General features: G+C 36.4%; 1 protein-coding gene across 3 annotated transcripts in view; it reads right to left on the bottom strand.

The window, feature by feature from the left end:
• The window catches only part of LOC122092555 (mediator-associated protein 2-like), a 15,620-nt gene that overhangs the window by 2,952 nt on the left and 545 nt on the right, over window positions 1-12,123 (bottom strand). For 2 of the 3 annotated variants that reach the window (XM_042662825.1, XM_042662827.1), the window contains exons 2-4: window positions 4,214-4,370; window positions 4,011-4,089; window positions 3,759-3,842 (exon numbers count right to left, since the gene is read on the bottom strand). In XM_042662825.1, the coding sequence (XP_042518759.1) occupies window positions 3,759-3,842; window positions 4,011-4,089; window positions 4,214-4,339 (289 nt within the window). In that variant the 5' untranslated portion in view covers window positions 4,340-4,370. Of the gene's footprint in view, window positions 1-3,758; window positions 3,843-4,010; window positions 4,090-4,213; window positions 4,374-12,123 lie in introns of all 3 variants that reach the window. The other variant, XM_042662826.1, reaches the window with a different exon arrangement.

Genomic DNA, 12,123 nt, shown 5'->3' with positions numbered 1-12,123 from the left:
GACAAATAGGACCTCCAATGTCCCTTAAAACTAATGTGAAATGAAGGTAACATCTCTTAGACCTCCACGATCCTTCCACCTACTAGGGGTGTCAATCGAATGGGCCAGGCCAGTTTCAATCGAGCCTAATTGAGCTCCCCAACTTTAGAACCTCACACTGTGACCAGCCCGTTTAAGTAATTGGGCCTCATAGGCTAGGCATGGTTGATGGTCCCATTTATAAACTGTCGATCAGGTACTGGTCTTTAATTGGGCTAAACAAGCTAATGATACTTTATCTCCAAACAGTCTCTTATAGGGTTATAAACGAGCTTAAATGTGTCGGGCTCAGTAAATGGGCTCTGAACGAGCTTTAAACGTGTCGGGTTGAGTCGGGCTATTAATTGGTCAGTCTCAATCAGGCACTTGTCAGGTTGCACCCTTGCACTGGGAATACCATTTATAATCAAGTCAGGCTTGAATGCGGCACACTTATGTAACGGGTCAAGCCAGTTTCGTGCTTAGTTGGGCATGGAATTGACACCCCTACCACCTACTATGAAAATAGTTGAGGCCAAATTAAAAAAATGAGCCACCTTTTGAGAAAACCAAACTCAAATGCAGGCTGAGCTTTCCTGGAGTAAGAAAACTTAAAGAGTAGGGATTCGTAAGGTTTAAGATCTCGCTCTCGACCCCGATCTCGCTAATCCAAAAAAAAGAGATCTGGCAAGCAAGATCATGTATTTTTTCGCGGTCAACTCGATGGTTGATCTCAGTGGCTATATGGTCTTTGTAGTCTTTGAAACTAGGTATTTACCCTATTTTAGAACTTCTAAACACAATGGAAACATCAATTTTTTTTTTTTAAATCAAACTTAAAATGGTACTTTGACTTCGTACCCTATGTAAATAGTCTCCGACTCTTCGAACCCTAGGCTAGTATGCTCTGTTCCACAATCCACATTCCACAATCAACACATGACACCATAATCATAAGAATTTAAAAGACATCATGGATAATTACTTAATTGATTACCAATTAACACTGATGACTGATGAGTCACATTAGCATTCATTGAAAATTTGAAATAACATAAGATAAGCTACATAACACAAGGTCAGTATGCATCATTTATTTAAATATAAAAAAAATAAAAACAAAAGAGTTTATTTCCCTCCTTAAATCCATAGATCAATGATATGCATCACATATTACAAAAAAAAAAAAAAAAAAAATGCAAACCAACCAGTGTTGATGATGTTTAAATGGAAAAATGGGTTTGAGAAGATTTTTATTTTTAATTTTAAATGGTTCTTGAGAAGAAAAGTAACTCCAAATGTGGATGCAGAGGTAATATTCCCTTCTCTTTAAGCTTCAATGAGTGTAGGAATGGAGATCCTCAAGCAAAAGCACCAAAATTCTTGCTCTTTAGTGTTTTTTCTTCAAAAAAGCAACAAGAGCATCGAGATCTTGGCGAGATTTGGCAAGATCTTGTCGTTTTTACACCTCGCCTGTAATCTCGTCTTGCTAAATTAAAAAAATGAGATCTCAGCGAGATCTCGCCGAGGTCTTGAACCATGGGGATTAGGAAATCCACTTGTTGGTCTCCTAGATACATAAGGTATAATCAACCCCCTCCACTACTCTCCTCAGAAAGAATGATGTCAGCAAGAAGAGCAGGAAGTCAATTTCCTTTATCTGTCATACTTATTACACAATTAATGCAGACACTACTATCATCTCCTATTTCACATCACTAAGAAGTACACAACATTAGCACCCCCTTTTTCATAACTGAATAATTAATAAATAAAACGTAAGAAATAAACAAATTATGATATCTACAGTCAAAGCCAAAGGTAATATGTGCATCATACTTGAAGAAAAACATGCATCTTAAAGCTAAGACTCAACAACCTAACCTCTTCAATTTTCTTTACTACCTTCTACTGCCTCTTCTTCTATTACTATTTGCTTCTATTGGATCCATGCAGCCAACCCCATTTAGTTGGAATAAGGTTATGGTTGTTGTAGTTGACTCAACAAGACAACAATAGGAAACAATGGGCTACATCAGCCCCTTATAACCCCCAACAATGTCTAACAATAATAATGACTACCCACAGGCAAAGAAAACAATAAACAGCAGCTGTAGATCCTTATCTTAGGCAAGAAATAGGGTTCTAGAAACTTGAAAACAAGCCACATTCAAGAACCATATCAATAGTGGAATAAAGAGGCAGAGTTTACCATCAAATGGAAGCCTTTAGGAACAGAATCAACTCAAAATTTCAACCCAAACCTGATGGACCAATCTGAATTTATGTCAAATCTTGATTTAAGGCTCAAAATAGGAAATTTTCTATATCTCATGAACCTGGCCTCAGAACATGCCAATATCCCAATCGAGTGGGGTTCCCTATGGGTGATTCTGCCCTCCAAAGATGGGCTGAATCTGATGGAGAATCTGGGAGATCAATGGCCTTGAAGGGTTCGACAAGAAACCTTAAAAAGAAGTATCACAGGTGGGGGAGATCACTTTCTTCGATCAGCAATCATGGCAGCAGAAACTAGGCTGAAATTGGTCACTAGTCCAAACAGAGGCCTCAGTTGGCCTCAGTTGGCCTCAGTTAATCAGAAAGTAAAACTCAGAAGAAATGAGAAAAAGTATCAATTGGAGAAGAGGAAAGGGGAAAAGAATATGGCCACTCGGCCTAGGTTATCATACCCAGAGGTCTCTCATCTCACAGCCTCATTGGTTCTCATTCCACAAAGCAAACAATTTTTTCTTCATTAAAAATTGTGGGGGAGACTCTAAAGTCCCCTTGCTTTTCTAGCTACAACTTTCCACAACAAAAAATAAAGTATATAAAAGGAACAAACTAGAAGCCTATTACAAGGAAGAGTGAGGCTTGTTTCCTAAGCAATTCAATTGTCCTGACCAAGTAATAAAAGACTAACATAAAAGGAAACAAAGACTGAAATTAAAAAGGAAATATCTTGATCAAAATCATAGATTGCAACGCAAGATATCTAATCCACGATTTGGCTTTGGGTGAGCCGATTGGGCTGAGTCAGCCAAAGGCCCATGGATATGCCCATCGATTGGCTTATGGGCCGGATCCTCTTGGAACCTTGTGACTATAATTCAAGCCCAAGAATCGATCTACATCACAATTGCTCCACACTAATCCCCTCAGGGAGGCTCCAACACTCTAGACAGCCATCACCTAGTCACTGATTGGGGCATAGAAAACGGCACCCAAAGGAGTTGATTAGGAGATGAGGGGCAGCCTTTTCAATATCATGACTGCTACACTTAATAACTCCAATTAACAGACAAGCCCTAGTACAAAAACATAGTTGCAATTTTTTGGTGTCCTTAGGATGCTAATAACATGGAAGAATGCATATCCATTTCGGAATGCAATATAAATATCCAGATCTCTTTCCTTTGTTTTTTTCTAACAAACCAATGTGAAATACAGATACCAATTAGAAAGAAAGAGGCATTGAAGAATGAATAAAATAAATGGGAAAACGAAAGCTCCCTGGTGCTGCCCCTGTGCCCAGACATAGAGGGCAGAGAAATGACACCCCCAACCCGACGTGAAACCCAAAAACCCTCCCATTTGATGCCCATGTGTGCCCCCTCATTGGCCCTCGTGCTGGGGCAGGGGCCACATGACCAGGAAGCGTTCATTTCCCAAAAAAAAAAATATAAATGAACATAAACAACCAAAAATAAATAAACAAACAAGAGTGCACAAATGCCTACCAACTTTCGACTCTGACGGAGAGGATAGGAAAACTGTAGCATCTGGTTCTTGTGCTGCAAAGCTAACCAATTTGTATGATTTTCCTGCCATGACTCAATAACATTAAACCATGATTTACAATTATCAAAGAATTCTAAGACATGTATGTTAAATAGACAAAGATTACTACTTTTAAAAAATAAATAGACAAATATAATCTGAAAAAATCTTTTCTTCCTTCCATTTTTCTATTGAAGATGAACTGTAATTACCAGAGGAACTCTCAAAACTTCCAAACTGTCCATCATGATGCAGCTTGAGCGATAACTCTTGCCCATCGTAATCAGGAGGCTACACACCCAACGATTCAATGGAGTGAGATCAATGCCAAGTAAATACGAAATTCACGAAGAGGCATAACTGACTTCAACAACCTTCACAGAAAAATAAATGCAATCACAAAGGAAACTTTTACTTGATTAATCGGCCATTGGATGAGCCAAAGCTCAGTTGAATCCGTCAAAGAGATGTCAATAAGCGGGTCCTTGGCATCCACTTGAAATTCTGCTGGAGGCTTGTACCCCTCTTCCATAGTACTCATTTGCAGTGGTTTCACCCCACCAACAGAATCACTGCAAATATTTAAAAAGCAAATGTTAAGGTAAATTTTTTTATTAAAAAGAGGAAGAAAAAATATGCCAATATTAACATACAATTCATTTATTTTCTAGGAACTTTTGAGCAATTTGCGTTAATATAATACATGTAAATATTTAAAAATAAAAAATTAAGTTAAATTCTTTTATTAAAAGAAGGAAGAAAAAATACTCCCATATTAACATACAATTTATTTATATTTCAATGAACTTTTGAGCAATTTGCGTTACTATAATACATAAATTAGGGTTTTAACTAGTTTTTGCGACCAATGCTTACTAGAAGGGAATAAACTATAGTTACAAAATGAGTAATAAGGAATCCAAAATATGCAAATTTAAATTAAGGTTGGAAAATGTTTATCTAAGAGTAAATGAACACCATGAAGCGAATGAAGATGTGGAGCAAAAGCCCAGTAATAGAAATACAGAAACTAGTGTTTTTGATAGATAAGAAACCCCCATGCCAATAATTGAACAGTGAGTGTTTAAGATGATAGCAAGAAATTTAAGAAAGGGATGATTAAAATGTCTACATTGACTGAACTCAACAAAAGATTTTATGGGTGCCCCCAAACCACCCACTAGTACCTGCTCAAATTGCAACACAACATTACTACAGCTCTCTTTGGAATGATTTCATGAAATATTTCATGGGGTCGGATTGAAACTAGGATGCTTAGTATGATTTTAACATCATTACATTGTTACAGTTTTTGACCTGTCGACAGACTAGATTCGAGTTTGTAATTTATGGGCATAGCAAACAAGCTCAAATCAAGTCAAAACTTTCTAGGATTAAATAGACAAAATAAGGACCACACTAAAAAAATTTAGGGTAATTTACAACGCCACCCCTGAAGAATGCCAATATTAGAGGGACACCCCCTCTCTTTCACCAAATTGGACTCGGACCCCCCGCCATCAGTCGGCATTACAGAATATACCAAAAATGCTGACATCAGCAATTCATATTTTTCTTAAATACCATTTTGCCCTTAAAAATAAGAGAGTACCGAAATTATTCCCAAAATCAATTGAAGAGGACAACCTAACTCACAACTAAATCCATAAAAGAGGATCACGCGAGTTACTGAGTTGGAGAAGAACATCAGAGAAGAAGATTAATAGGAACTTTCAGATAGACGGTGGCTGTGAACCCCCTTCGGCAATTACAGGTATGTTATCCTGCCTCTTCTTCTCATTTAACCCCTTTATTGATCATCCCCAAATCGAATAGCGGAATTAAAACCAGGTGGAATAACAGAGCAAAATTTTTGCTTATTCTGAACAGGTCTATAATGTCCCTTTTGGTTTTGGGTGAATATGATTTTTGTTTTGGGTTAATTTTCTGTTAATATTGAACATGGCCAATGTTAATTGTTTTGTGTTAATTCTGAACAGGTCTATGAAGCCAGTAAACCTGATTTCTGATTCGTCTTCAGAAAGATGTGTAAATATTGGGTCTGAACAGGTCTATGGCCATGTGAACACCTTCATTGCTCCCATAGTTTCCTGTCTAAGAGATTGTTTCCTCTGATGACCCTTCATTCAAATATAACTATTCAAACTTACATTTTCTATTTACAATTTGACTGGAACATTTGATCTGAAACTTGGAATGACAAACAAGTAATCCAAATTGAATACAAAAGCTCTCAAACACAATCATATATCTTCAATGGGTAGGATTTGTGGGCACTTCAATCATAGACCTTTCTCTATCCTACTACATCTAAATGCATTTGGAATTAAACATTTTAGCTAAATTCACAATAGGATTCTTGGCATCAGATATTGGAAACCTCCACCCCATTAGTAGAACCAGACCCTCCACCCTTACTCTCACCGAAATGTGACATCAGAATATTAATTGCATTTACAGAACAAATGATAGTGGAAGATTGATCAGTTTGGGTAATGACTCTTCCTAGAGCAAATGCAGGTTTTGTAGGTAGAGGAAGATCTCCCGAATCGCTTTCTAGCATAACAATGACATCTGCCATCGTGGGTCTATCTTCGGCGTCTCGTTGAACAAACAAAAGCCCAATAGAGAACTAGAGAAAAAAATGGGGGAAAAAAGAGAAAAAAAAAAAAAAATCAAACATTCTCACCGGCCGACAGAACGGCAGCGATGGGAAGTGCGACGAGTGCTAGAGATGAAAAGAGAAGTATTCGCCGGCAACTGTCCTCTCTATCTCGGCTGGAACTCGTCTGAACCCTTGGTCGCAGGTATGGAGAAGAGGCAAGGAGAGAAGAAGAAAGAAATGGTTAAAGGTTAAAGGTTAAAAAGGGGTATTTTTGGGATAATGAAAATGTCTAATTTATCAATGTTTTACTCATAAGGGCAAAAACGTCACTTCAAAGCATTCTGTAACATTGACTGACGGCAGGGGGTCCGAGTCCAATTTGAAGAGGGGGTGTCCCTATAATATTGGCATTCTCCAGGGGGTGGCATTGTAAATTACCCTTTTTAAGGTCGAGATTCAAACCCTAGGTCAGGTTCCTATCTTCCTCTTTCCCGGACTCGAATTCTATCCCTGACAGAATAACTGGTTCAATCAATCATGAACTTTGTATCCAAAATTCTAATTCATAAAACCTTACTTCCAACTACGGTTCAGAAATGAACCATGATTTCCCCCCTATGATTTCGTAGTATAATGGTTCTGCTTCGAAGAAGAAAAAGATGGAAAAGCAAGAATGAGTGATAAACAAGGCAAAGAGAGTGAGAATGAGAGAGCGAGTGAGAGAGAGTGAAAGAGTAAGAGGGAGAGAGAGAGACCTACAATGGACGAGGTAGCGCCTTAGGCTTGTTAGGGTTCACTGCGAGGAAGGCGGAAGTGTCTGTATCAGTAAAAGTTTCCTTTTTGAGAAAAAAAAAATACATAGAGAGAGAATTGAACGCTCACCTACGAGTAGTGTCGATCTCACCTACGATCAATTTCCACACTAGAGTAACCAGAAGAAAACAAGGTTTGCGAGAGACTAATGGCGAGAGGGTTGTCATTTCTGGGTTTTTGGGGTGTTATATTGGAAATAAGATGAGAATATTGTACCACTTGTTCTTCAAGTTCTAAAAAAAAAAAAAAAAAGCAAACGGTTCACTTTCCTAGAATACAAAAATGAATCACATGTGCCAAAGGCATTTTCGTTCTATTTATATTCCCAAAGAATAGAAAAACACCAAAAGCGTATCAAACGACACTTAGACGAATTGAAGAACAAGAGTCACGAGATTTTGGTTTAGTTTTAATTTTTTTTATAATATGTATTATATGCATATTATTGGTGTACGCATTATATATTCATGTATATTATTTTAATAACATATTTTTATTTCAAATATATGTTCAGATATAATAATTTACTTAGGCTCTCTCTGGTATGATTTCTATTTGTATTTATTAACTATTTTTTAGAAATTATTTGTGACAAAAAATTATGATCCACAAATAGTATTCTTTTGGTTACTATTTATAAAATAGATTATATAATGAGAAAATAGGTTTCAGTTTTCACCTTTAGCTTTGAACTTTGAGCGAGAGAGATGATAGGATTTGAGGTTTTTTATTGGAAAAGTATAAAACATACTGAAGTTACCTATTTACTTTCGATTTTGAGTAGTTTAGCACATATGCTCATTTAAGGTAGCAAAAATCAACATAAATGATTTGTTGCCACAAATCACAAATAGCTTGAAAATAATTTGTGATTTGTGATTTATTTTAATTTATTATAAAAGTAAATGCTATAAATTATACCAAACACTTGTAAAAATATAAATAAATAGAAATAGAAATCAAACCAAAGAGAACCTAAATATAGAAATTTATAATGCCACCCCTTGGAGAATGCCACTATTAACAAAACCCCCCTTATATTACTGACAATTAGAACCGGACCCCCTTACCATCAATCTCTATTAAGTGCCAATTTGAATAGACTATTTAACCTTTTTGCTTAAAACACATATAACTCAAACAAACCCAATGTACTAAGGTACCCTAACTCTTCTATCGTAGAGATCAGAGGACCACCGAGCATTCTTCTTCCCTGGGTTCATAGGTTCTTGCATCAACCTATGAAATTGGTTGACCCAGGTCTTTGCCGCCAGTTCTATCAAACTTGAAAATTCTCAAACAACTTGTGCTAGATGACAATAGCTTTTCTGGTAGTTTGCCTTCCACCATTGGACTGCTTGGAAACCTTATGGACTTTCATTCTCTAGAACTCTTCCATTAGAACTTGGGAATCTAAGTAACTTGGGTCCCTATACCTTAGCATGAATAATTTCTATGGAAGTTTTACCTTCTTGCTTGGGAATCTTTCCAGACTTTTGCACTTGGATGCCAGTCACAACAGATTCACAGTACTGATTTTTTCCTGAATCATTTTTTTCTTCTTCTTCTTCTTACCCAAAACGAAGAACCATAACTGCCATAGGAGATTGGAAATTTGATACCCTCTGTTCTCTCCTCTGCTACGAATCTTGTGCAGTTGCAACTCAAGACCAACCAGATCTCAGGTTTGATTCCACCGAAGCTAGGCATGTTGACCAATCTAAACGTCTTCTTCACTTGGGCAAAATCAGCTTGAAAGTAGCATTCTATCTAGCTTGGCAAGTTGTAACAACCTTCAATTGCTTGATCTGTCTCACAATGGGTTTACAACGTCTCATTCCTTCTAATCCCATTCACTATACGGACCTCAAAAAAATGTTAATTCAAATCATTTATCGGGCCCAATCCTTGATTGGATTTCCACCCGGAAAAGGGTGAACTCAATTACGTTAGAAAAGAACACTTTTACTAGATCTCTACCGCCATCGAAGATTCCATACTTGACGACTTTCAAGGCTGGTTCTAACAAGCTTTTCTAATGAAATCCCACCGAAAATAGGGCAGTTCTTCAATTTGGATGGAGATTCCTGGAGAGGGAGAAGAGGAAGGAGATGGATTTGGGGAAGAAAATAGGCAAGTTGGAGAAGAGAGGGCAAGCCGCTATTTTTGGAATTTCGATTTTATGTAAGGGTGTTAATCGGTTCGGTTTCGGTGCAAATGGTTTTGTTCGGTTCATTGCAAGAAGTTTTAAGTAAAACCATAACCGAATCATTTAGCAGATGGTTTCAAATATTGAAATCAAAATCTTTTAAAAATGGTTTCTTAAGGTTTCTAATTTTTTATTCAAAAAGGACTTCTTTATCTCCAAATTATTTATTGAAATAGATATAAACTTAACATTGAATCAAATTATTTATTATTATATGTTTTCTTTTAGTAGTTGTATAATGTATATTTAATTTTTTGAATAAATTACTTGCCCCTCCCTTGTACTTTGCCTCTATTACAAACCCCCATGTGTTTTCAAAAATTACACAGCCCTTCCCTAGACTATGGTGGGGCTTACAAATAACCCCAGTCTATTAAGTTGAAACCATTAAGTTATTTTAATAATTCACAAATGCCACATATTACCCTTCAATAATGTAGTTTGATCCTTTTACCCTTTCAAAACAACACCCTAAGGGTGTGTTTGGTTCCGTAAATCAAATGGCGTATGTATCGAATTTGGACATAATTCCTTTGAGAGACATTCTATTGAACAATCTTCGAAACAAAAAAATTGTTTGGTTACCTCGAGTCTGTGACATGGTTCTTCCTAGAAAATTGTTTGGTTATCCTGATTCTGTAAAGTGATTCTTCCTGGAAAACTATTTGGTTACCCCAAAACAACGTTGAAATACCGACTTATAGTTTCACCATAATGCCTAAAATGATGTAAGAGGACACGATTTTTAACATTATGACCAAATGTGTACAAAAATATAACCAAATGTGTACAAAAATATAACCAGTTGTTCCACATGAACAGTATTACTGTCATACAAAAGACCACTCTCTCGTATCATATGACATAAGTTATACAATGCTTTTCCTGCTCATTCTTATCATGTCTCGACATGTCTTGCTAGTACCTCCCACGATTCGCTGTGTCTCAAAGCCATGGCAAGGCTCATTATGATAAGGTTGTTTACTTAGGAAAGTTTCTTATACTATTCCACTGCTATAACGACAAAATTAGCCACAAATATAATTACTTTCTTGTGCCTCTCATAAGCCTCATCGTTATCATCATCTCCATCCATTACTACGTAAATCTACATTTCAAAATTAGAATGCATTTCATTATAAGGGAAATGTCACAATCATTATAAGAAATGTTCCATCTTTCCTCAAAACATGATCAATCCACCCCCTTCAAGCCTCATTATATCAAATTACCATTTGAAGAACAACTTATCACGATTTAATCAAATTATTGTAGATCTCATGGGAACACTTTGAAACAGTTACTTTGATAGTGGGTATACATAACAAACTTCAAAGAGGTAAAAGGAAATAACTCAATTATCCCTCACATTATTCATCAGTTTTGCACATAGAAGGAGAGGCAAATATTATATCAAAAATACAATAAATCACAGAGAATGATGTGCAAATATTAAATCAAAATTACAATGATCCATAAGGTACTGAACATGTGAAACATGGTCAAAAGTACTATGATTCATAAGCCTGCAAACAGCAGTGGCTGCCAGGAAATGGCACATTATGCATGCCAGTAACAATAGTGGTTCTGGCTCTGGTATGTCTATCTCATGGAGGTGTTCAGCTCCAATTTGGTTTGCTATTAGGTCTCACATTGCCATCAGTGCTGGATATTTTATTGATACAATTAATTTCCTTGGGGGAAAGATTATACTTATAATACTATACTTCTTGGGTTTGGCATTTAGAGGTTATATTTGTTAATTGGATGTATTCTCAAGGTGCTTTAATTCTACTTTTAGAAGGTTTGGAATGTCTATAAAGCACAGTTATTAGAAACCCCCCAAAAACAGTGGTGGGTGCTAATAACAAAGGTCAAAAACAATACATCTCAGCTCAACCATGGCATGCACTTAATAATTCAGTTCTAATAGGGATATTTTGTCATGGCTAAAAAACTATCAAACCATTCATACAAACTGCAGTTTTAAATGAAAACACATAAGATCCAGTTCTTAATGCATTACTAGTCAATAACGAAGACAAAACCAAAAAAAAAATTCATCTCTCTCTAAATCTGTAATGGGCAGTACATTATGGAACTATTTTAATCTCGTCCATGCTTCATGTACAAGATGCAGCAAGTTGTCAAATAAAGATTTTCTTTGTTCCGTCATATAACCTCTGAACACCCATATTTTGAGTTTTGATAAAAACCTTACAACTGCATTGTGATACATACTGAAAAGTAAAATTTTTAATCTAAATGGGTCACCCTTCTAAATGGGCATGAATGAGCTGGGATCAGCCGTGCCATGCTGAGACTGTATTGTACACACTGGGTTTCTACCAGGTCCTGGTATGATGTTGGTCACTCCAACTCGCAAAATAGTTCCTGCCATTACTGGGTATTTGATACTTATGTTGGAATTTCATTCAGATAAAAACCTAACCCTAATTTAAGAATAAGGTAAATGAATCTGCCAACAACGGATGCCAAGGAACTAGGGTTGTAATATGCAAACACTGAGAAACAGATGATATATGTGATAAAAATAACTGTTATTCTTAAATAAGTAGAGAAGAGACCCATGTTTCTTCTCTTCAAGCAACAAACCAGAGCATCAATGCAGAAAACCCAGAAAGAAAAAAAAAAGAAAGCAAATCCCCACCTCTTT

This window comes from Macadamia integrifolia, chromosome 2, assembly GCF_013358625.1.
Source record: "Macadamia integrifolia cultivar HAES 741 chromosome 2, SCU_Mint_v3, whole genome shotgun sequence".
NCBI lineage: Eukaryota > Viridiplantae > Streptophyta > Magnoliopsida > Proteales > Proteaceae > Macadamia > Macadamia integrifolia.
The sequence above is the reverse complement of the archived record's forward strand: the minus strand, read 5'-3'. Positions and strand labels throughout refer to the sequence as shown.